This window comes from Protopterus annectens, chromosome 1.part0, assembly GCF_019279795.1.
Source record: "Protopterus annectens isolate FY-2018-M chromosome 1.part0, PAN1.0, whole genome shotgun sequence".
In the NCBI taxonomy this organism is placed as follows: Eukaryota; Metazoa; Chordata; order Ceratodontiformes; family Protopteridae; genus Protopterus; species Protopterus annectens.
This window is the reverse complement of record NC_056725.1, coordinates 1,926,782,943-1,926,810,186: the sequence shown is the minus strand read 5'-3', so window position 1 is coordinate 1,926,810,186 and position 27,244 is coordinate 1,926,782,943. Positions and strand designations below refer to the sequence as shown.

The 27,244-nt window shown below is 39.4% G+C and overlaps 1 protein-coding gene across 1 annotated transcript in view; it reads left to right on the top strand.

Annotated features, from left to right (window-relative positions):
- TTC23L (tetratricopeptide repeat domain 23 like) overlaps positions 1-27,244 on the top strand; it is an 893,819-nt gene that overhangs the window by 347,925 nt on the left and 518,650 nt on the right. The window contains exon 6 of the mRNA XM_044070199.1: positions 20,418-20,543. Coding sequence (XP_043926134.1) covers positions 20,418-20,543 — 126 coding nt within the window. The remainder of the gene's footprint in view (positions 1-20,417; positions 20,544-27,244) is intronic.

Sequence of the window (27,244 nt, the reverse complement as noted above, 5' to 3'; positions counted from 1 at the left end):
CCCATAATGATGGGAGCTCTCTAATTAAACTTAACAAGAAACTAAGAGGACTAATGAAGTCCAGCAAGGCCAGTTATAAGGTCAAGACAGCCTCACAGGCTAAGACCTTCTACAGCTATGTCTGAAACCTCAAAGGCAGCACACATCAGTATGTTGAATTGGTGGCCACTGGTGCCACCTTCGCTGAGCAGACCCACATAGGGAATTTGCTGGCTGAATTCAGCTCAAACTTCACTCCCCACTCTCCTCCACCTCCCTTCATGAAATACCTATTAGCATACCCCCATCCCCCAATTACTAACAGGGAGCAAGTCCTTGCGGTGCTCACTAAGGCCAAAAACATGGCCTGAATGGGCCTAACAGTATCTTGGGATGGCTGTTAAATAGCTGGAAACATGAACTATCAGGACCACTTGAGTAACTATAGCCTCAGAACAGGCTTTGTACCATGAGACTGGAGGACTGCAATGGTTATCCGTCTTCACAAGGGTGGACTATCATTCAACTCCGGAAACTACAGACCTATTAATCCGACTAGTCTAAAGTGCAAAACCGTGGAATGAATTATCATGAAAATGATCAAAAATGATATAGGTAACCTTCAGACACTGGACTCAACACAGTTTGGCTTTGTCAGGGGAAGAAGATGCCTACTAAACCTGGTGGACATCTTTGAGAAGGTCAGCAAGACAATGGAAAACAGCGCATGCCACCAACCTGGACCTGGCTAAGGTGTTCTATACAATACCCCACTCAGGTATATTTGAGAAACTCACTGAACAAGGCATAAACACCTACATAACTCAATGGATTGCCAGCTGGCTCACAGACAGGACCTAGGAGATCATGCTTGATGATACCACCACCACTAAGAAATCAGTCACTAGCAGGGTACCTCAGGGCTCCATGCTGGGACTGCTCCTATTTGGCATCTGCTTCTTGGAGTTAAAAGCTAATGTCAATGACCTTTGGCTGACTACTTTTGCAGATGACTGCAAATTGGGAGATATCGTAGATTCTTCCCATGACAGAAACATCTTATAAGAGGGTCTAACACAGACAAATGACTGGTTCTAAAGTCACAGACTAAAACCCAATGCCAAGTAATGCATTATAGTGCCTTTTGGGAAAACTGCCATCTAAGCTAATTGTCCCATCGATAAGACACCCCTTAGAGATGACCAAGTAGTCAGGGATCTGGGAACATATGTAGACATATGTAGACCACCATGTGGCCAAGTAGTAAGAAAATCATTCTATGTCCCCAACTTATAAGTAAGGACATAGCTTCCAGCTCCAAAGAAGTCAAATTGCCACTTTATTTACCCCTTATCAGATCCATCATTGAGTATAATGCCCCCTTTGACATGTATCTGACCAGATGTATGCAACAGCTGGAGCACCCACAAAGGTTTCTTACCAGGAGAATCTGGGGTATAAGTATATTGTCCTATACAGATCTCCTTAAAGCCCTATCTCTGTACTCTGTCTCCTACAGGTTACTGAGTGGAGATAGATGCTTGGCATAAAAGGCAACCTCTGATCCATCTCTGATGAATCTTTTGCACATCCACAAAATGAACATCATCAGAACCACTAGATCCAAGGATTTACATTTTTACATAAGTAAGACATGTTGGTGAGACAGATATATGTCTCAGAGGATCTCCATCCTCTGGAACATGCTTCTTATCCATGTGAAGCAGAGTCCATCCCTATCCCTGTTTAAGAGTAATCTTGACCAATGGATGGGGAATCAAAACTTCACCCCGGATCTGGTAGATGTGGATTGCACGAATAGGCTTATAAAGGCCCTGGTGGTGACTAGCCTAGTATATAACTATGAATGTGTTTAACAGGCTACAGTTGGCAGTGGAAATCCTGCCCTCATTTTCTGGAGATTACAACTCATATTGTAAAACCAAACATTCTTATTTCCCCTAGTGTTGAAACACAAGTTATCACAGTGGGTCATAGAATTAGTGCCCTCAAATCAGTATTATTTGAGGATTTTTCTGGTGCCAAAGAAAGAGGAAACTTGTAGGCCAGACCTAGACCTCTCCTTTCTGTCTATGTTAAATCTGTATGTCAAACAATATGCATTTGTGTATCATCTTAGAAGTTATAGAATATCTTACTACTTAGGTTCATAGGCTCATAGGTAGGTACTAGGCTATCGACCCAAGGACCTAAGTAAACCTAGCCAACAAAGTTTTCTGGCTTACGCCACCCAAGAAAGTTATTTTCCTGTGCCCCTGTTGAGCAGAGCCACAAAAGTGATCCCCGGGGTGTATAGGTTCATAGGTAGGTACTAGGCTATTGGCCCTTGTTCCAGTGTTCTGTTTTGCACTGTTGCTACAATTGTTGCCCTGTGGTCCTAGGGCATGGTATCTTAGTAGAATACTAGGCTAATGACCCAGTGGACAATATTAAGCCTAGCCAAGTTCCCCAAATTAAAATGAGGTAATGGTGTATTATTATGTAAGCAAACAATTATATGCCTCCTCCCTAGAACAGACATGGGTGGCAGACCAAGTGATATATTTTAGGTTCATGGATTCATAGGTAAGTACCAGGCTAGTTGCTCTTATGGGCCATTTTAAGCCTAGCCAGTTTCTCTTTTGTGCTCAAATTAACCCATTCCATTTGGTTAGAAACTGGCGTTAACTATCCCATGTTCAATAATTATATATCACCCATAATGAGAATAATTGGGATCATACCACAGATAATTTGGGGGAGACCCATACATAAGATAAAGCATTTAGGAGCTGCCTCTGTCCATTATTAGTACAGGGAGCAGTCCTGGGGCAAATTCTCTGTTTCCCGTCCATAGATCTAAATTGCACATGAATATGGGCAGGGATGAGCTTTGTTTAATGTGAATGGGGAGTCTTCCAGAGCAAGATCTACCTGACCCTCCAAGCCATTCTGTTGATGCTGCAGAAGAGGTTTAGATCCCTAGATAGAGGGATCATAGTATCATAAAATACTAGGCTACCAACCCAAGGGTCCATTAAGAAAAATGCATTAACCCAGGTTCATAGGTAAATAATATACAAATCAGTCAGTAGGCCATTACATGCCTAGCCAATAACTAGAGAGTGAATAAAGATGAGAATCAAACCATGTACCACGTCTGTGAGCAAAAACCTTAACCATTATGCCAGCCACCCACTCCATAACTGAAAAGGGATTGAGGATTAGCCCACCTACCAGGTAATCAAATATATAAAAATAAATGTCCCAGAGTTCAAAATATTATTCCACCAAACCATGTTACCACTCATACCCTTTCACAAAATCTTGGTAACGTTAGACTTAGAAGATACTTATCATTATATCCCAAATTGCAAAGAATTCAGATTTTTTTAAGGTTTTCTGAGTGCAGATTACATTACCTGTTCTCTGTTTTACCCTTTGGTCTATCTACTGCTCCAAAGATATTTGCAAAGTGTTTGACTCCAGTAATTGCTTACTGCAGACTTCAAAGCATTCTCATCTTTCCATATTTGGATGATTGTCACTTTTGCCAATTGTTATGATTCCCTGACATGGGTCAAGAAAATTCTGCTCAGTCTGGAGTTTCAAGTGTACTTAGAGAAACCATTTCTTATCCCTTCCATGAACTACTTTTTTTCTGGAGTGTCTACTAGATACTTCCAGAGGAGGAACTCTTCTATGGGACAGTGTAGAACAGTACATAGAAATCTTTTTGAACTTTTTCAGGCGATCTCTGACATCTGTCAGAGAATTCCTCAGGATTCTGGATTTCATAGCCTTTGTAATTATCCTGATTCCCTTCTCTAGCCTTCTCATGAGAAAATTCAGTGGTACCTCAGGCCAGTCTAATTCCAGCATCAGCATCCTTTGCCTTTTCAGATTAAAATATTGAAGTTTGTGAGAAAGGAGGTTGTGTGGTAAGTGGACCAGTTCTTTCTCAACCCAGGTCTTCACGTCTCCCTTCTGCCTCCTCTTCAGTCTGTCACTACAGTTGCTTCAGATTTTGTCTGGGGGACAGTATTGAAAGGGGATGAAAGTGCAAAACCTGTGGAACAAGCAGGGCAGACAAAACGTGCATAACTGTTAAAGAAATGATGATAGTAGTCAATGCTTTAAATTACATACTAGGAGTACCAGGTCTTTCCAAACTTGCCACAGTGATCTGTGAGGTGACAATTAAACTCATTTTGACTCTTCAGGCCTCTTCCATTCTGTCAGAGCAAAACATTTCAACAATGTGACAAACTGAGAAAGACCTGGACAGACCCTAATAAATCAAAACTACACTTAAGAATTGTTTCAACTTTGGGGAACATCTCAAATAGATGTTTGCCCTCTTTCAAAACAGAGTGTTAAAAACATTCTGCTCCATGATACCTTGCAAATAGGCCTGGAACACTGATGCCTTCTCATTCCCATGAACAGGGATGCTTCTGTATGCTGTTCTACCATTTCCACTAATGCCTTGGGTTCTTCTAAAGGTCCAGAAGAATTTTCAAAAGATAATGGTGATGACTCCTTTTTGGCCTAAGTAACAGTGATTCTCCCTTCTTTTGAAAATGGCCAAGGGAAATTACCACAAACTTCCCCATAGACTGGATTTACTCTCACAAGACAGGTAGTTTGATACACCCCAACCTGAAAACACTTCAACTAACTGTCTGGGTGATAGTTTTGGCACCCGTTAAGCAGCTTTCTTTTTTTCTAAGGATGTGCAGGAAATACTAAAGGAGGCTAAAAATGCTAATAGAAAATGATATATTTGCAAATGGAAAAGATTTTCTAGTTGGTAGCGCACTAAGAACAATGACACTTTTAAGGCCTGGTTGTCTTTAGTTCTTGATTACTTGTATGAGTTATCTCTGGCCTTTTCTTACTCTTCAATCAAGATTCATCTTTTGGCCATTTCTGCTTGTCTGCTCTTAGATCACCTACTTGTCATCCTTTCCTCAGATCAAGCAGTTTTTGAAAGTATTTTTTTTTTTGCATTCCTGCATACCAAGAAAACAGGTGGCTTCTCCTTGGGATCTTAACTTTTTGCTTGCAAAACTTACACTTCTTCCATTTGAACCAGCTCATCAGGATGATCTGAGGTTCTTAACTTAGAAAACTGTGTTACTCATTCCTCTGACTTCTGCAGAAGAGTATTTGATTTACAGGCTGTTATGGTGAACTGAGACTTCCTCATTTTCCACAAGGACAGGGTTTCACTGAGAGCAATTTTTTCTTTTATTCTTAAAGTATTTTTAGAGTTTACCTTGAAACAATCTATTCATCTCCCAGCATTTTTCCAGAACCTAAAAACAAAGAGAATCTTACACACCCTGGATGTCCGCAGGCAGCTCAGATACTACTTGGACAGAACAAAATCGTTCAGGAAATTCGGTCAGATATTTGTTTCATATTAAGGGAGGAAAAAGGGACACTAGTAACAAAGCAGACGCTTTCTGGATAGTTATCTCATGCTATTTCTTTCTGCTATTCTCACCATGACAATCCACTTCCAGAAAGGGTTAGGGCTCACTTTACTAGTGCTTTGGCTTCTTCTGTTTATTTTTTCAGAAAGGGGTGGACTCCAGAAGTATTTTAGAGACAACAACATGGTCATCTGTACATATCCTCACAAGGCATTGCAAACTGTACTCCTTTTATAGGTCCTGAATGGGTTTTGCTAGGACCATTTTCCAAGAACTCCTGTATTCTTAAATTCCCTTCCTCCTCCCTAGGTAAACCTAACCTATGGTAATCTACCCATATAGCTTAGGCTATTGCAATAATGATCTAAATGTTGAACATTGTGCAGTTATGCAATTAACTTACCATAATGGTTGATGATTCTAATAGATCATTCTTTTCAGTAGCCGCCCCTTCCTCCACCCTCTTGTTCTTCTCCAGGTGTATTGCCAGAGTGTGGGTGTATATACTCTCTTGTATATACTCTGGTTATACAGTGTTTGTATCAGTTATTATACTCTGATATTTCTTTCTCCTCTTATCAATATTTACCTTTTGGCCGTCTGTGTTTATCTATCTTGCCTACATTTCCATCAAAATTTTAGACCTTATATTTTAAGTATGAATAACCCAGAGACAAGCAGAATATTTTCTTGTTGCTCCTAATAATGAGGGGCAAGAGTGTTAAACCAGGGGTGAATTTGTGGTTACCTATCCGTTCATCCAGATTACATTTGAGTAGTATAGGAGAAGTACTTTGATTTATGTGGAGAGAAAGATGATTCCAAAGAAGTGGTATTCTTTGTGACACATCTCTCTATCCCTCCAACATGTTCTGTTTATATTGCAAAAAATGTAGTTCTCTTGATTGAGTGTTTATGCCCCCATTAGACTTAGAAATGTGCAGTAGGTCTGATGGGGGACTTAGAAATGTGCAGTAGGTCTGATGGGGGACTTAGAAATGTGCAGTAGGTCTGATGGGATACAGTCTGTTCAAGCTCTCTGTGTAAGGCAGAGATCACACCCCAGTAGTGTTATGGCACCGAGAAGAGGGTCAAGGCTTTGAGATGGTCAGCATAGTTTTTATAATCTAGGCCCTTGACTTTCTTTGTAAAACAGTATTGTGGGCACTCAAGTTGTGTCAAATATTTGGACAGGTGCATACTAAACAGGACCTTATACTCCATAATTGGCCTGATGAGTGTGGAATATAATGGAATGATCACATCCCTGAACCTGGACACCATACCCTTAGTAATAAGCTGTGCAATGAAAAAGCACTTTCTTACAATAGTGGATATGTGGTGATTGAGAGATAGTTCATAGTCTACATAGGTTGCTACATTGCCAGGTCCCTGACTACTGGATCAATTTTCAGAGGTATATTGTCAATGTGATGGTTACAAGGGACTTCTTGTTTGCCAAAAGATACTATTATACATTTCTTGCCATTCAGTTTTAGTCCATGGTTTTGACACCAGCTTTTCATTTAAGAAAAGCCCTCTTGGAGGTTCTTGGTGTCCTCTGGGTGGTTTATGCTGTCACCAAGTTTACAGTCAGCCATAAACTCTTAACAGTAGCTTTGACCTCCAAGAAGTAAATGCCAAAGAGAAGTCACCCATGAACTGAAGCCAGGGGTACGCCATAAGTGACACTCTTTTGGAGGAGGTAGCGCAGCCCACCCTAATTTATGGGGTTCTTTTTGTGAACTAATTTACTATCCAGTGAGTTACATAGGGATTAATGTTTAGCTGGGATAATTTATCTATGATACATGAATGTGGGATGGTATCATATGCCTTTGTGACATCTAGATATACATTGTTTGCTATTTTTTCCTCCTCTATTTATTTATTAACCTTCTTGAAGAAGTTAATCAGGTAACGTAGGCATGATTTGCCTTAGCACATCTGAACTGGCTTGGATGAGAGTTTGTAAGTTGCTTATGTCCTTATTTATTAACGATCCTTTCCATAGTTTTACAGACAAAGCAGATCAGACTTATGGGTTTGTAATTTCCCAGATCTGTTGATGTTCTGCCTTTGTGCAAGAAGATGACAGTTGCAGTCCACCATTCATCCAGCACAAAACCTGTTTGGAGACTGACATTGACGTCTGTAGTAGGGTTTGACAGATCCTGTTTCAGGTTGGTCACTTAGCAGTCTAGTATGTATCAGGCCCTATAGAAACAATGTTCTTGGCCTTGAATAGTGCCTTGAAGACTTGCTCATGAAAGATTTTTGGGGGGGTGTAGATATGGGCCTAAACTCTGGGAATGAAGGTGGGGAGAGGGAAGTGAAGTTAGAACTAAGTTTATCCACAAGTAGACTGGCTTAGTCCTTTGGGTCCAAATATGTGATATCATTTACTATTAACTCTGCACAGTACTAGGCTTTGTTTCTAAGGTTTCTAAGGTTTCTAAAATATAGAAGGCTTTGCGATTTTCCTTTGCCTAGGTGACAGTTTTTACCTCATTTCTTGCTTTGATTGATTTGATTAGGGTCCAGAATTCCCCATTAAGTTTAGCAAGAGCTTTTTTTTTCATCTTGAGAGTTACAATTATTTTTATGCGCAATGGTAATTTTTATTTTCTTCTATTATAGGGCCTGTTTATATCCACTGTAGGGTTTGTTTTTCAATTTGGCATTGTATTTACTTCAGAGGGGGACAGATGTACTTATGCACCTATTCACACGTGGATAGAATTTAGCAGTAAATGATTCTGCATAAACAAAGGGGTCATTGAGTTGGAAGGGGATGTTGATTTTAGCTGTCATCACTGTTTTGATAGATTAGCCTGGCATAATCTCTGAATACTGAGGTGTTAGACGATGCTTCTAGCTTCCATTTTAAAGCGAATGTGACTGATTTCTGGTCCAATCTGACTAGGGATGGAAGGAGTTACAATTGGTAGGGAGCCCAATTGTTCCATATTGGTGAGCACCAAGTCCAGGATTTTATCATCCCTGGTTTGGGTGTGGACTGACTGGCCCAGAGAGCTTGTACTGATGAAGTCCAGAAATCTGTGAGTGTACATGTTAGGGGATGCATGCATTTACCAGTTAACAGAGAGGTAGTTGAAGCCTCCTAGGAGACTGGTGTTTGGGTTAATGCACAAGACTCCATACTGGTTAGGTAGGAGTTATGGGCTGAAGGGGACATAGAGGGGTCCTGCAGTTAGCCATGAGATGATAAGAGGTCTTCTTAATGATAATTTGAATGTGGAGGAATTCTAGATTATTATCTTGTCCAACTAGTCTGTAGGTGAAGTGATTTTTTTTTGTTTACAAATGTGGAGATGCTGTCACCTTTAATGCCATCATTTAGTGTGGTAGGCCTGAATGTCTGATAGGCATTGAAACCCTGCAATGATGGGGTGCTTCCAGTGGTCTTGAACCAGGTCTCTATAGCAGAGCATATATCATTTTTTTCCAGGGTTAGGAGTTCTTGTAGGGAGTGGAGTTTTTTGTTGAGGTTCCCAGCTTTGAGCAGCAGTGTCTTTATGTTTTCCAGATTCTGTTTTGTTATGTTGGAAGCTTTTGAGAACTAACATTGCCTAAAAAAGGTACTATGGGGTGGACAAAGTTTTAACCAATATATAAAAGCCTTGGGGATAGGTGTATGCCATCAATGACAAAACAGTTAGGACTGTCTACCATCTCCTCCTAGGCTGATATATATTGGTTGTCCTTTGAATGGCACCAGAAGCTAAGCCACTTGTTGAAGTCAGTAATCTTTTGTTTATATTGCAGTATCATTCTTGATGAAGGTAAAATGCTGCTCAAGACTAGTTTCATACTTCCATCATGTCTGTTTTCATATAGTCCTGGGAAGTACATCTCAAGTCATTTACACCCACGTGTACTGTGACTGTGGTCATATGTGTACTTGTGGTGTAAGGACTTGAGTACCTGTGTGATGTGTCAAATCCTGGCACCTGATAAGCAACTGACCATGATCCTCTCCTTGCACAGCCTGGTGAGTGACGTATCACCATGTTTCACAATGGAGTCACTTATGACTAGGATGTTGGATTATATGGACATTTGTCTTATGGGCTTTTGAATTGAGACACTTTGATTTTTTGATGTGTGTTTCATGGTTGGTATTGCCTGAGTTGTGTGTTTGTGAGGTTGCTAGAGATACTTGTTTCTTAGGTTACATTTAGGAGCCCTTTATGGTTTCGATACTTATTTTTAATAGCCTCACCATCATAGGCCTATGTGTTTGGTCTGACCTGTGTGTGATAGGTTTAGAGTAGTAGTGTTTGGTACTGACAACCTGCTTACCATTTTGACCCTAATAGCATTACATAATTACATCTCTCAAATATGCTGTCATTTGTTTAAGTAGTAGCAGGTGGTTGTCAGTAAACATGAGACAGTTGCTGCATTGTCTCAGGATGCCCATTTCAACCAAGCTGGCTACAGAGATGGTTGTAATGCACAAATCCATGGTTTCATGTACTCACTAAAGTGGGCTGAAGGCGGAGTAGCACCTATGAGGATTGCTAATTACTAGAGGTGCTATCTATCTGGTAGTGCAGATAGTGCTGGTTTCAACACAGCTGCATGCAGCTAGGAATCAATGAACCTAAGCTTCTTCTCTCATCAGAACCAAAAGGAGCTGCTTCCTGAAAAGTAGTATTAACCCAGATACTGCTGTGTTCTGTACACTTGCTATAGTCTTCGTTTGGTAAAATAAAGTAATAGCACGAGACAACCATTTACAAATTGTTTACTTTTTCACTGGTTGTCCCTTTTTTTGCCTTTCACAAAGATGAAGTAACTTTGAGAACAAATTCTTCCTTAATCCCTAAAGTGGTGCCATGGTCTACTTTCAGCCAAATTGTTCATCTCCTTGTTTTCTGTCCAGAAGCAAAACATATGGGAGAAAGAATTCTGTACATTCTGGATGTTCACAGACAACTGAGATGCCACATTGACAGGACAAAATTCCTCAGAAATTCTAACAAACTGTTGATTTCCTAAGAAGGTAAGAAAAAAGGACAATCTGTGTTAAAGCAGACAATTTCTAAATGGCTTTCTCATGCTGTTACTTTTTCCTTATTCGCACCATAACAAGACACTTCCAGGCAAGGTCAGGGCCCATTCTACAAGGGCCTTGGCTACTTATGTTGCTTTTTGGAAAGGGGTAGACTCTAGGCAGCAACTTGGTCATCTGTACACACTTTACTAAGCACTACAAGGTGGACTCTTTCTCTAGGTCCAGAGCAGAGTTTGCTAGAACTGTTCTCTAGGGTCTATATTATCAAGCCAAACAACCAAAATGTCAACTAACCTTTAATTGATGCATATGTGTTGAATCTGCACTTCAGTGAACGGCCAAATCATCGCAGCTGCTACATTCACCCACCCCAGCTATGGCATTGCTCCTCACCTTAACTTGAAAGAAATTAAATCATTATTTTGAGCTTTGACAGCCATTCAGGACAAAGTCAGCAAAGACAATATTGCAGTAACATGGCTCATCAGCAAACAAACAAGGGAGCAACTGGCCTTTCCCATAGATACTGTTTTTATGTTGTACTGGACCATTCAGCGCAATCTTCATCTCTATGCAGTATACCTCACAGGATTACATAAACTGTTGCAGGCTCCCTCACAAGTGATGACCAGATCTTCTGATATTTCATCAGATTGTGCAGATGTGGATCATAACAGAGGTGGTCCTATTTGCACACATCTAAACAATTAGCTTTAAACCTTTTGCTACCTCATTTCTCAGAAAGCTGCATAGAACCTGGATGCCTTTTCATTTCCATACACCCAATCTCTTGTTTGCCTTTCCTCAGTTTCCTCTGATGAAGAAAAGATTTGTAATAGCAAAACTGTACAAAGACAAACTAATTCACATAACACCATCTTGTAAACAACAACTACATTTTCTTCTCTTGGTAGCTCTGTTTCTCCACCATGGCTTTTGCCGCTACAGAATTCTTTACTAACTCAGCAGCAGGGCAAAGTGATGTGTCACACTCTCAGGCCAGTATTTTATTATCCTCACAGTCATACTTTCTATTTTTTTTTCTAGGTTTTTTTCTACATGCATGCCAAACTTCACTCCTCCTGCCAATAAAGCTCTGCCCATCCTTTGCCCCATACTAGGGAATTTGCAAGTATAGTACAGGGTTCAGAGAAGTTCAGCAGAGCCATCGTCTAAGCAGCCATGAGGGTTGCTCATGTCCTGACTGGTATTATGGTAATAAGGGCACATGTACAAAGGTTCATAGGTTCATAGGTTCATACTAGGCTATCCACCCTAGGGCATTTGTTAGCCTAGCCAGAGTGTGTGTGGCTTTTGCCACCCCTTGCTATGTGAATATTATGGCCATTTATGATTTGCTTTGCTGTGCCTCTGTCTGGACATGGACACAGTGAAGACCCCCAGTGTAACTCTACAATCATCCATCCACTTGGCAAGATTCCTGTTGAAGAGTGTCAGTGAGGGGCTCTGCCTAACATGGAGTGGGATTCTGGTCCAGGGTGTGGGGAGCCTCTGGATTATGTATCTGTCCCACCAGCACATCCTATTTCATTATTTGTTGAGGTTGACATCTCTCACTCTCACAGCTCCGATGGATTTGAGTTTTCTGGGGTGGAGCATGTCCATTACTCCTGTGTTGGGCATGGCCTTCTACAACAGGCATGCAATGCCTCTGTCTAGGCAGTATGTGACTGCATTCAGCTGGGGTGTCTACAGCCAGGCAGCATATGACATATATTTGAGACCCTTTATCCTCTTGGTGAGGTACCTTTGAGGTCTTTCTAACTGCTGCAGGTGTCAGGTAAGGTACATCCCATATGAGGCATTGTACTAGATTATGGGTGTGATTAGAGAACAGTATAGGGGCACAATGACCTCTGTTGATGTAGATGTGAATCCTTTCCTGATACGGTGTCAAATGTAGATAGTCTTCCTAGCCACATTGGCAATGTGGGTGTCACATAACAGGTTACTGTCCACTTGTGTCCCTAGCCCTTCCATACATAATGGTTTACCACCTATGTGGTAATTTGTGGTACTTGTTTGGTATTTGGTGGGACACTCATACTGTCCAGTGTCTTCAGGATGGCTGGGTGGGGTTCCTGTGTGTGAGAGTGTGGTCTGTAGCATGCTACAGACTGTACAGCAGTCTTGCCTACAGTTAGTTGCACATGGGTGGACTCCAATGCCTTGCGCATTGTCAGTTACCTGGACGTATGGATGTCTGTGCTGAATATGGATACTCACCCTCCTTTTATGTTTTGTTCTAGGTTTTGGGGCCATGACACATGATACGTGGTATAACCTGGTAGTGCTGGTGTGCTGTCAGGAGGCTTGCAGCAGGTTTCTGTCACTGCACAGACATCTATGTTCTCCATACTGGGGATGGCCTTGGGAGCATGCATATTGGGGTTTACACATCTGGCATTGGTCAGCATTTCCCTTATGTTTCTTTCCACTTATGTTTTCTAGGGTGGTGGGTCAGTCTTTTCAGCCTTGCCTACAAAAGGCTCTATGGAGGTGGCAAAGGCCTTATCCAATATTCAGACGCCCAGGGGTAACAGATGCAAGCCATCCCAAGAACAGCTGCGTGGCTTGTCAAGCATGACATCCCAAGCAGACAGACATTGGATCCCCTTGGAATGACACCAGTAAGTGTGCCACTTGCTATGACTGATCATTCCATGTTTGTACTGTGGCATTATTCTTGGTAAGGGTAGGATGCTGCAAACGGTGAGTGTCATACCGGCCTGGACTACATAATCAGAGAGCTCATCTATGTCTCTTTTCATGTAGTCTAGGGAGGTACATCTCAGGTCATTCACACCAGCATGTACTATGACTGCATCATATTTCTACTTGCTTTGGAGTGACCTGCATACTTCTGTTATGTGGCGTATTGTGGCAGCCTACAGGCAGCTTACTGTACCCTTTCCCTTGTTCAGTCTGGCGTGCGGGACAGCTGTGTGTCTGACTATGGAGTCACCTATTACAACTGTATCAGGCATGTTGTTTCTTCTTCTGGCCTGTGACTGTTTGGCACACCAGTTTTGTGTACTATGTGTTGCATGTGCTATGTTTGGAGGTTGTTTGATTGGGTGTCTGCTTTAGAGGCCTCTGTTGGTGTGCTGTGTTTGTAATTTGTGCCTCCGGGAATGTTTTTCTGTGTTTATGTGTTTGGTTTGCAGTTGTGATAGGTCTATGTGGGACTGTGTTTGTGGTGTGTGTGGTTACCTTCTCCTCCTGACTAGTTTTGGGAGTACTGAGTTGAGGGAGCTCAGCCTCCACTTTGGATAGATGGTTGCATCTCTCACATATATTTGTATTTCTTAGGTGGAGTTGGGGGTTGTCTGTGTACTTGGGGCAGGTGTAACAGTGCCTCAGGATTCACAGATTCAACTTGTTGTGGCTGGCCTTAGTGGATTGTATGTGTGGACAGATTTTATTGCCATACTACTGATCAGTGATTACTTCATTGTTTATGTTTGCTCTATCATGTAGTAGCTTCCTCATTCTCTTGCATGGTTTGGTTATGGCTGGTGTCCACCATGCCAGATTCCTGCGTGTATGGCATTGTGTCTTGTTTTAATTTAGGATTGCATAATCCAAGCATTCCTGGCAGTGTTCATGGAATGGCTGTATTACAGGTTCTGAGGTGTGGCCCATATTTTGCACCTGCACAGGACCTTTAATGGATTCCACATCAGTTTGGAGGAGTGCAAATATTGCTTGACACATGTTTTCCACTGTGGTTTTCTGGCCAGGGACTGTGGTCAGGATTTGTATATCCAGTGTGATTACTCTATGGTCTGGTTTTACCAGTGAGCAATACACTTCTCATCTTGCCATCCTGTACCCATGTTGCTGATTATCACATCCAGTATGCTTACCCCTCTTGTGGGAGTAGTACGTTGTTCCTGGGCCTTTTGGTTTATGGATTCTATGAACTTTTGTCCTACACTGTTGGAGCTAGTATAATGCTCCCAGTCTATGTCTGGGTATTTTCAGTCACCCAATATAATGTGGTTTGGAGGACTTCCCATTTTCAGCAGGAAGAGCTACATGTGCCACCACTGGGAATATGGTGTCCTTTGTGATGTGGATATACTTTCCTATGCACTTGCATTGTAAGTGACAGCTAACTTGACTTGGTGGTGGAATGCCCACCCCAAGGAACACATTCTACAATGTCTCCCCTCCTCCATAGGATTGGGGAAGTAGACAACCCCTGACAAATATCCTTGTTTCCAGTTTTGCCAAGCACTAGAGTGGCTAATCATACTTGGGTCTCTTTGGCCATAGTCAGGATTTTACCCTTCTGGGCCACTGGAGATATCAGAATCAGACTTTTTTTTTCTAATCAGGTACTGAGTATTATAAAAAAGACTGTAAGGCCAACTGCAATGAATTCTTGTTTTCAGAAATGGAAAATGTTTGTTTCTTGGACATCCCCCAAAAGCTTAGGCCCTTTGGATTGTCCACTTCCAAGAATGTTGGATTTTACATTAGCCATCTTTTTGAGTTAAATCTGGAGTACTCATTCATCAAAGTCTCTCTCTCTAATATCTCTCCTTGTGTACCATTTTCCCCAGATAGCAGCAAATATGTTACAGTTGCTTTTATTATCTTTTTAGTGTCCTTCTAAACATTATAACATAAAGTGGGGTATATAGTTTACAGTCCACCCTCAAGTTTAACAGAGTCAACAATGGTCCAATCATTCTCATACACTTCTTCTTGCAAAGCCTTATTTCACAAATGTGATTGATGCTTTATAATCTCACATTTACTCAGTAATTTCAGTGTTGCTGGTCTTCTTCCTGTTCATCTCCATCTCTATACATCAAACTGTGGTTCAAGTCTAATGTACTCCTGATTCTTCTAGTCAACATCTGTGCTTTTTCTGTCTCTCATGCATTTCCTTTGGAACATTGGAAAATGTTTCACAGACACAATCTCTCTATGATCTTTATTGTCAGAAGAATGAGAAGCATAGTCTCCTTCTGTTTGATGGCTGACTTTTTGTTGGGTAAACTGTTATATTTCCTCCTTAGCATATTCTTCATCAAAAATGTATTTGATCCTCCAGGGAAAAAAATATCTGAAGACAGCTGAATACAGTAGCTTGAATCTCAAATGCCTCTTGACATTCCCTGATTACTGGGATACATTTACTTCTCTTCTGTCTGGTGTACAGTGAATAATCATTTTCCACAAACACTCTGTTTCCAATTTTTAATACTTTGCATTTCTGCCACAGTTTTGTTAGAAATAACTCTTTCTGCTGGTTTGATTGTATCTTTACTAATACAGGTCATGGCTGCTTTCTCATGACCAGGTTTGTAGCATACACTCTATACACCCTTTCAATTAACAAATCCTGCTGTGGAATAGTAGTCCAGTTGCTTAAATGTACTTTCATAAAATTAATCCATTCTTTTCATTCCAGTTTCTTTGATACAGCAGAAAATCTCAGGTCTTCTCTGTGTGCTCTGTCTTCTAACTCTACCATTTTGTAAAACAGCTCTTCTTGAGCATTCTCATAGTCAGCTAGACTTTTTTTCATTTCAGATTCTGATTTTCGCAGTGTAACTAGTTCATGAGAATAGCTTGTTAAAGCTGCTTCTATTTTTTTCCAGCCTTTTGTTATTTGAGTTTATACACTCCTTCAGTGTTTCATTTATTTTAATCAGCTCTGAGTACCTCTGATTTATTTTTTCCTCCTAAATTACAGGAAGCCATTTCTTGTACCAAAAAAGCTGAAGCTTGCAAGATTCTTTCTAGTCTGTGTTTTCACTTCACCTGTTCTGGTTAGTTTTCTTTCAGGTTCTCTAAATTTCTTGTTTGCTGGTATCCAGAACAGTATATGTACTAGCTAGGAAGTGAAATTTACTCAAGCTGGCAGAATTACTAGCTCTTATTTTTAATTTCTTTTTTCACATGAGGAGAGCTGAAATTAAGCTGTTGATCAGAATGCAGCCATACGGGACGTTCATCACTTCTGTATTTTTAAGACTACTGAGAAAACACATCTATTCTGTCTGGCACTTGAATTTCGTGATGGAAAAGTTAGCTTTACCCCTCCCCCCTTGAATAAGCTGATTCAGTGAACATTAAATATCTTTCTTGATAAAAAGAAATTTTGTAGTTGAAATAAGTTCAGGAAGAAGACTTTAAGAGTTACAAGTTGCTTCATCACAGAGTCTGATTCTCAGCTGGAGTGCCTTCTTTGTGGAGTCTATGTGTTTCCCTTGCATCCAAGTGGGTTGTCTCACATCACAGTGACCTGTTGTAGATGAACTAGAGGATATTGCAAATTCACTAGGCATGTATGAGTCTGTATGTTTGTGTTGGCTTGCGAACAGACAGTGAATTGGATTAAGTGTGTTATTAGAGCTGGAACGAATGGATGGATGAATGAAGTCCTGCTGTATAAGACATCTTAATAAATATTTCGTAATGAAGGATATCACTGAAGATTAATTTCTCCTTCTTTTCCAAAGCTGGCTGTAGTATGTTTCATTCAGGTTCCATTTTTCTATCCAGGCTATCAAAAAAAAAATGAAATTATCTCTCCAGACCACCAAAAAAAAAAAAAAAAAAGAAAAATATCTTCTGTATACATTGGATGTCTATAGGCGAATGATATACTACACCTGCAAACTCATCCCACTAAGAAAACTGAGCAACTTTTTTTTCTTTCAAGAAAGGAAGACTATCTGTTTGAAATCAAACAAACTTTATTAAGTGGCTTCCCCATTCCAGTGTATTTTTCTATGAAGAGTTGTCTTTCTGCTTTTCCTGGTTAGGGGTTGCCACAGTCTCCAGTCCGCTAATGATTGGCAGTGGATTTTTACAGTGCCGAATTGCCAGCCTGACGCCTAACCTTCAAGGAAGGGACACCCATTCACGCACACACCTATCTGCATGTCTTTAAATGTTACTATTAAACTTATTTAAGGCACTGCTAGAGCACAGTGTCTTAGAGAGCAGTAGTTACTGCAGCAGTGTGTTTTACAAATGTGTCTGCACAAGATATCTTAGAAGCCACAACAGGAATTACCATGAGCACTTTCACAAACACCACAAGTTAGAAGTCCACTGTAGAGGCAGGACAGGTTATGGCACAGATATGCTACAGGGCATCCTGTAACTTTACAGTTCCCTGGGGTAAATAAGTGCTGCTCAGGATTCTACTGATATACTGTAATTTTATTGTTGTAGTGGCCCTCTGCAAAGAAGATATTACAATTGCATAAGATATTTTAGGATCGGTCATTCTAACAGTCAAGCTGTCTTTTACTCCCTGAATCGGAATTTTATACATTATTATTTCACACAGTCCTTTACTATCTTGGAAATTACGTTGTTTAGTGTTGTTGATTGCTTTTGCATGTTATTGTATTTGGCTTAGCAGTAGATATTTGTTTGCCACAAGTAAACTTTCCCTGCCGAGCTTTCAGGCAGGAAGAACAAACTGGAGGGCATGATAACATTAGATTTATATGGGAGCATTGTTCTGTAAACATGAGTATCTTAACAGCATTTGCTTACCCAAGAAAAAGAGGCAACTTTGAAAAAACAGACTAAAGGAAATCATAAGATGGATAAAGCAATCATAAGATGGATAAAGCCAAGTATTATGATTTTCTGTTCCAGTGACCTGCTCCTCTTCTCCACCTTAGTAATATGTGCCAGTCCTACCCCACTCCTATGTGCATCTTAATTAAAAAGGCCCTTTCCATAACACTACCACTACACAAAATGGCTTGATCATTCAACATGCGCGCATGTGGGTGCACATACACACATACTCTAAATCTATCCCGTAAGCAAACTCTAACCCTATACACAGTTTACCTGACTCTGTCCCTTTACCAAATCCTAACCCACACACATACACACACACACACACACACACACACACACACACACACACACACACACACACACAACTCCTAGTATACATCCCACTCACCTGTTTCAACAAAACACCCGTTTGATAAACTGGACATTCAAACAAATAAACCCTGCACTTCTGGCTGTTGACCAGTGCAACAGTTGATCAAATACATGACATTCATGTGTATGTGTGTGTGTGTGTGTGTGTGTGTGTGCATATATATATATATATATATATATATATATATATATACACATATACTCTGTATATATACTGAAAGAGAGATATGCATGTGAGTTTATATGTATATGAATTTATAAATGGGCTTTTTTAGTTTTCATGAAAAGAGTATAATGTTTAAGCAATGCTGGTCTATAATTAATGCATCAGAATAGCTTTGCCTAAAGAAGCTCCTCTGAATCTGACTCAGTTTTAATGCTCAAGTCAGCTCGTCCGAATCTGACTGAGCATTAAAACTGAATGACAAAAAAATGTTCAGCAGTTTAACATGGGAGCTATTACATCTGTGAGATGCTAATGAGCTTTATCCTGTAGTCCTGGGGTTAATTCCCTCAGTATCTGCTTACAAACTCTATGATTTTCAGTAAGTCACTTGCCCAGTCAGATCACCCAACAGAATGAAATAGATCCATACTTATGCATAAAATCTTGTCAGACATGTAAAAAATGATGTGCATCTGAATTTAAAGAAAGTACTTGACTCGGTACCTCACTGGAGGCTGAAAGAAGCTGAAACTGAAGAGGAGGAGGATAAATACATAGCCAGTGAAACATGATGCTGCAGCCACAGTGCCACTTTAAACACCAAGTTTCTTCTTAAGTCTTTTCAACATTGTTGCAGCACTGGTGATAAACTGACTACGGGATAAAAAACTGAGAATGTTTAATTCTGGGAGTACCACTGTTGTACACAGCACCACATCTGGTGCTTTAGGTTCTGTGTAATTTATTCTTTTCTCATTCTGTTTGGGATACACCAAGGGGTGATAAAGTTGGTAAACCGACTGCATTGTAAACCTTGAAAGGAATATTTGAGAGACTCTGATGTGTTCTTACAGTAAAAAGGGAAATTACAATCGAAATCCTTGATAAACCAAAAAGATATTCAGTTTAAAATGGCTTTCCATTTCACAGGAAATGGTGAAAATGCAGCCAGCTCATGCTGAAATCTGAGACAGGAACTTATACAACAGCGTAGCAGTTAAGTGGAATGGTACATTGGGAAGCAGTTGTTAATTGTAGGACAGATTGCTGTATCTATAATAGATAGGACAAAATAAACAGTACTGTATTTCTAAAGAGAGAATACTACACAATGCAACTGCAAAATGAAGATTCAAATGTATGTCTGATCCGGCTCAACAAATCAGAGCCTATATTTGTCAATATTTCATTAGGTTATATGTGGTACAAGTGCTTTAAAATTGTTCTAGCTTACACGAAACCACCTATATTGGTCCTTATTATCCCATTTAGAACAGTAGATGCCTCAGTAATATACGGTATTGACAGAAAATAATAAGTGGAAGTGGCACATTTAATTTAACCAAACAACTCAATTTTTTATAGCCTGAACTAAAAAGGTGTGTATTAAGGTTCTACGATGGATCACTGAGTAATGTCTAGTCAAGTCAAGGCTACAAGTGGACAAAATAAACTAGCTGAAGCCTTGATTGGCCAAAAAAAAAAAAAGAACATTTGAGTTTTCTGCAGGGGCATGCATCCCTAAACCCTCAGCCTTTACTTAAATATACTAACTCTGTAGTTGCACAACCACAAAGAAACCTGAAAAGTCTAAAATCATATTAATCACTGAAGGCGCACTGAAAAAAAAAACGGTTCCTCCATTAGTGAATCTTAAAGGTAAATAAAACTGCAGCTTATGAAACTGTGCTCAGTAAATTGTGGCAACATCCACTTTACACTCAGATAGATGTAGGGAAACCATGCATTAATGTATATTAAACATAGATTACTGTGTTACTGATTTGAACATATAGCCTTTTGTTATATTCCTTTACTACTTCACTGCAGAAGATTGTTATCAGAATCTACAGAAAGCTGAGAAAATCATGGAGGATATGCAAAGAATGTGCAAGACAAAAAATGAGGAAGCATGCGTCTCTGAGAAGCAACTTACAAATGCACTGGGCAGGTAAGGAGCCTGACATACCTCCTCACATTAAAGTTGTGAGCAACCAGCAAGTTACCAGATTGCATATGTTAAACATTTATGAGTCCACAAACCGTATACAACCCGCATTTGCTACATGCTTTCTGACGATGTTTCTTCATGAAGATTATGACAAGTGAATTATTGCATTGAACGTATTGTTAACTTGCTTTCCAGCAAGAGATTAGAATAAATGTTATATATAGTTTAACAAACTAAATTATTTGCAGTATGTGGAACACTCTCAGCTTTTTAGATATAAATGATGGTATGAGGTCTGCTATGATTCTGACACTCAATCCAGCACTGTGGATTAATATTCAAGATAAGTTATTTCATTTAGCCTTAAACAGCATGTGTAGTCCCTGTAAAAATAGATTGATACATGCATGTGGGTAGCCAACAATAGTACCAAAACAGACATAAAAATAGTTACTACAAAGTTCAAGATAATACTGATAGCTTACTTCTTGCAGATGGCATACTGCTTACTAGTGTCAAGTGATATGTTCAGTCTGAGTGTTTAGTGTAAAAGGGTCATCCATGAAAAAGTTTGTGTCATATACTAGTGCTGCTCCTCTGGCATCATTTCCTGTATGAACCGTATAAAAGCAAATTATGTTCCTACCATCTGTTTGTTTTTCATGACAGTTCGAAGTCACTAACTGCATTGTTCATTCTTGAGTGGTCTTGTCAGTTGTTTTGGCTTAACTTTCAGTAAGTCTGAATATAAGTGTCGCTCGTTGTTCCATGGCATGCTGGAAGACTTCACTGACAGAATTTATCGCAAATGGCATTCTCAAAAATCTGTACCTGCCAAAAGGAGTACTGAAGGGGGTTAGCAATGAAGATTTTCGGTCAAGCAAAATTTGTCAAAATTAACTCTTTGCATCTAAGACAGAAAAAACAGTGGCATTTGGCATAAGAACAGCAACTTCTTCAACTGTACACATTGGATGATGAGGTCTTTTCAGTGCTTTGTTCAAATCCTGTGGATCAATACAAATTCTGATATCATCTGAGCTGTTCTTATGAGTAACGACCATGGAAGATACCCATTCAGTAGGTTCTGCTACTGGACAAATCACACCTTGCTGCACCATTTTATCTAGCTCAGCCTTGACTCTGTTCTGTATAGCTACTGGAACTTTCCAGGCTGGCCTGACAACTGGACGGATTTCAGGGTCTAACTTCATGGAGTACACAACTGGTAGTTTGCCTGTGAAAAGATCAGCATAGGTAGAAAATATAGACTTGGTGAAATTAAAATTGTGGTCTTTCAAGCTTACATGGTGCACTTCTTTATTAAATGAAAGCAATCCAATTTTCAAACTGTCAATGAGGTCTAACAATGACTGGACGTGCCTTTTGACCATGCAGAATTGCAAGTCATGGCTGTTCTCAGCAGAGTAACACGAAAGCACTACTGAACCTTCGGTTTGAATTTCTTCACACACTTTGTCAAATCAAGCTTCTGACCAGCACTAACAAATGTTTCTGCTGACATAACATTGCACTTTGAACCTGTGTCAACTTTGAGCTCTCTGGGTCTCCCATTTATCCAAACAGTACAAAATACTTCATTCTTTGCCCATAAATCCTACTGCATTGACTGTTTCATTAAGCAGAGACACACCATCAACATAAAAAGCAGGGTTACAGTTTTCTAATTGATTAACTTGTCTCTTTGAATGTTCTCTTTTAATAAAAGAATGCCCCTTGTTTGAGTTACAAAACCTTTTGAAATTATTCCACTTATTGCAACCGGGAAAAGACGAAAGACAACAACAACGTTGTATTTGTGGCATTGCTGACCAAAAGCTAAGCACTTTTCTCTTTTGGGTTTGTGATTTACACCACAGTTATGACAGTTGACTATGAAACTGGGTGAGGGTGCATGCTTTGAGTTTGTTGACTCACTCTTGTGCTTCACTGAGACCGTGCACACTCTGGAATTTGCTAGAAAAGTACAGGGTTTCCTAGTAACTGTTGCAGGGTTTACAGTTGCTGCCATGTGCTTGGGCATGTTTCTTTTAAACATGTGCTGCATACTATGAACATGAGCACTAGATGATACTGGAAGCATGTATTTCTCATTTGTAAGCACACTTGTTTGCTTCTCTGTGAGCTCATATATCCGACAAATCTCAGTGGCCTTATTCAAAGTTAAATCACTGTCACGAAGCAAAATCTTTCTCACAGCATCATCTTTAATACCACACACTAGTCTGTCTTTTATCAACTCATCCCTTAAATCACCATATCTGCACGTCTTAGCTTTGTTTCTGAAGTCAGTTACATATGCTGCAAAAGCTTCACCAGGCTTTTGATCTCTTGTGTAAAATAAGTGCCTTTCCATTGTAATATTCTTTTGGGGGTTACACATTTCTCTGAATTTACGTTTTAAGCACTCAGGGTCTTCCTTTGACTCAGTCGGTAGAACTATATGACGGTCTTCCCCCTCCCCCTGCAAATCCAGCCGGTCCATACGCAAATGAATGCTGTCTTTCTATGGCTTCTGAACCAGCTGAATTAAGCAGAATAAATGCCTTTGTATGGTCAAATTTATCAGAAAATGCAACTTGTATGAAAATATCATACTCTTGCTCAAACACTCTCCACTTCTCTGCAATATTATTATCAAAGACAAGACAACCTGGTTTTCAATATTTTTCAGCCATGCCAACAAAGTATGCCCAAACACAGTGAAAATATGGCCCTTGTAAATATATACGAACATGCACACACAGCCAGTAATTGTAATAACATTCAAATGCACAATAAACTCTTCAAAGTACTGTACTTTGTGAAATATGCTTTGAAATGGCTGTATTTTGTGAAATAACTGTACTGTAATACGACACAAACTTGCAAATACTTAGTATACTTTGGATATCTCAAATAGCTTTAATTAATGCGAAAAAGTAGCTCATTGAGAAAAAATGTGGTTGTTTTCTTTACTTTATACATTTTATTCCATTTGGACTTTATTTCAAACATTTTCCATAGTTATTTGAATATTTTTTCAATATGTCGCAGTTTCAGACATTTCGTTTGCTTAGAAATTCATTTAGAGTGGTCTGAGTGCTTTGTTTTATATTTTGCGAATAAAAAATCATTTAATAAGTACCTGAAATTAATTTCTGACTTTTTTGCAAGTTAACTTTTTTCTTTTTGCACTGATGAAGGCCATTGTTTAAGCCGAAACCGGTTTGCAGCAATTTTGTTTAAATATGCCACAATAAAAGAAGGTTTCTGCTTGCCCTAACCTCTGTGCTGGCTCGTTTTGCGTTTTTGATACTTTGGTTTGAGCCGTGCACTGGATCTGCCGTGCGTGACTTTTTGGTTTGCTCTTTTTTGCAAGTTATACCTGCAGTAAGGATGATCCATTCCTCTATATTCCTCCACCATTAACTGAGTGCCTTCTCAGTCCTGAATCTGGATTTTTAGATTTCTGGATCACATTCTGACACCATGTTGCTCGTCTCGGTTTACTTTTGAAGATGAACATGTGGGTTAGTTCATTTATATGCTTTATTACATAGAAACACATCAGGATGGATAGCAGCAGTACAAAATATAAACAAACTGATTAAGTAACAGACCACACAGACATACATGCTTGCATCTCAACAGCTTACTACAAAATGGCAGTCAGGCTTGCACGTGCTCAGTATTTATTTATACACTTTTGTAGGCCCCTAGAAAGCTTCTTAAAGGTATACTTACATATTGATCTACAATGAGTATTTTATTCTTTCATAATTTGATGAATTATTTATATGAATATGACGTTGACTTAAGGATTATGTCATTCCTTTTTAATTTAGTGCAGACTGCCTGTGGGAAACAAATAGTCCTTAAAGACTTATGTCTGGAATCGATAGTGCAATTTGAATTACTTTCTCTGTAACACCACTGGCTTGTGGATAAAAAGGGCTAGAAACAGTGTGGTTAACCCATACTTTTCCTTAAACTCTTTCTACTTTGTCAGCACAACCTGAGTACCTGTGTAAGTACTGAGTTCAGTAGGGACTGTATCATACAAAAGTATTTCTGAATCAAGATATAATTTGTTTGCTAGTTGTCATGAACAGATAGGGTATTGCTCTGTCTTTAGAGCAGCAGTCCACTACTGTAAGGTATTCCTTCCCAATGAGGTCACACATTCTGGAGTAATATTTAACCATGGACCTTTTGGTGAAGGAGTGGTCAGCTTTTTCTTTGATGGAAAATTGGCATGTGTTCACAGCCCTAGAGACATCAGCACTGATGGTTGGCCACCACACTATAATGACTTTTTTCACATTGTTAACCACTGATGATACAGTTATTCTGCCATACAACTTCTGGCTTTCATGAAACTAGAATTACTCCTTTACTGATACAGTAAACGGCCATCCAGCTCAAAGAAGTGTACTGTTATAGTATACTATCCATGTAAGAAATGTTTTGGCCAGCCATTTCAAATGAAGACAATGACAACATGAACATTTGCATCTTCCTTAGTTGCTTCTGTAATGTCCTCCAGCCTGTTGGCAAGCAGAGATCTCTTTGGTATCCTCTTGAAATGTTAGCGTTTTAAGGAAACTTAGCAGAAATCTAGAAACTCTGAAGCCAGAAGTTTGATGTATTCCTTAGTGCAATTGAATTAGCTAAAAAAAACTGAAAAAGTTCAGTGTGTTGCAGTGCTAAATGCTTATGGAGAGGGAGCCATAAAGGTATTTAACTCTTATAGCTTTCTTGAACAGGATACACAATGGCAGAACTTGTAGAAAAAAATTCAATAACTATTGCTAGCTCAGGAAGAACTTGCCATTTATTAATCATTTCTTCTTTACAAGACCACAAAGTTCTACAAAAATTAGACATGTTTATATTACTGGGCTGAAGAATGGAGCCAAAGACTGAATTTGACGAGCTACACAATTATTTAACTAAAATTTAGAATAAACTGTGGTACAAGAAATGATTAAACAAGGGGCACACTGTTAAGAGAAGCAATAATACTACTTGTACATATTAGTATGATGCTTCAGTGTTGTGTACATATATATATATCATGCTAATAGATCTTACTCTTAAATATGTTGTCACATATATACTGAATTCTGCATTCATACATCTTGGTTCACTTTATGTTTATAAGCTTGTCTTTGCCTGTCTTGACTATTTTTATGTACAGAATTGATGAATGTGCATATAGTATCTGTGCTATCTGCACTGTCTGAAATGTTTGCTATATACTGTCCTAATCATTGTATGTTGTACTTAATATTATTGCTTTTGGCATGGTTCTTGGCTGAGAAGGAATCATGGACCAGTTCACTAAGCTGGTAACAAATACAAAATAAACAAATAAATACATAGATAAACAAACAAACAAACAAACACATAAATAGACTTGACCTTATTCAAAGTTGGTGATGTGCACAGAGCAAGTAAAATTACTAGCACACAGTCAAAAGAATTAACTGACAAAATAGCAATGTGTAAAATAAAATGTGAGTCAAATAATAAGGCCAAATGAGAATTAAGGGCAGAATATGTTGCAAAAATAATGGCTATGGAAAAAAGAGCTATGTAGCTATTTACTGTTACAAAGACAAGTCCATAAAAATGACTTATGCAACTGAAATTCAGACTTGCAATGTGTGCTTGTAATCATGACAGCAAGAGATATCCTGCATTTAATCAAGCCTGCAAAATCTGTGCTAGAAAAGAGCATGTCTCCAAAACACAGAAAAGCAAAAACAAATGTACTGAAAAGCATGTGCATGTCATTGAATACTTACATGAAAAAAAACAGTATGAACAAAAAGTCTGACTGCAAGAAAAATCAAGACAAATAGAAACACTGCTGTGATAAGACAGCAGATGACTATCAGAATTACAGACTGAAGATGAGCCAAGAATCCAAAAAAACAAGTTGCTGGTAAAGCAGCTGAATCAAGATCATATGTAATTCATGAAGAATATGGTAAGTTGCACTGACAATGTAATAGAAATGTGTACAAGACAAGTCGATTGAAACTGAAGTTTCAGATAGAAGAGCATCCAGCAGTATTTCAGTCCTGTTGCAAGGAAACGAGACTATAATAACTGTGGCAGTCAAAAGCAGCAGAGAAATACTGCTGAAATCGTGTTCCTGGGTGAAGCTGTAGTACGTACACCAAGAACTGTCCCAAAAACATTACCCGATGTTCAGTATAAATAGTCAATTCAAAATTTCCAGATATGGAAGACCATTGTAAAAGGTAGATATATTTATTTAACATTTGTTGACTGGGAAAGTCCGACTAGGACACAGCCTATTTCCAGTGGAGGCTCAGGGAGAAATTTTCCAGACACATGTCTTTAGAACGTGGGAGGAAACCGATGTACCCAGAAGAAATCCACGTGAATGCAGGGAGGACATGCAGACTCCACACAGAAGGCACCCCAGCTGAGAATCGAACTGGAGAACCTCTTAGTGGGAGTTGACAATGTTGACCGCTGCACCACTGTGCCGCCCATATATAGACTGTTCCTGAGTTAAAAATGACTCTGAGAGGTTAAAACATTAATTTATTTAAATGTTTGAATATGGCACACTTACATATAATGTTAAGATTAATTTACAGTGATCAGTGTAATATACTGCATGCCACCACACACTTGCACACCCACAGACACATTAATAG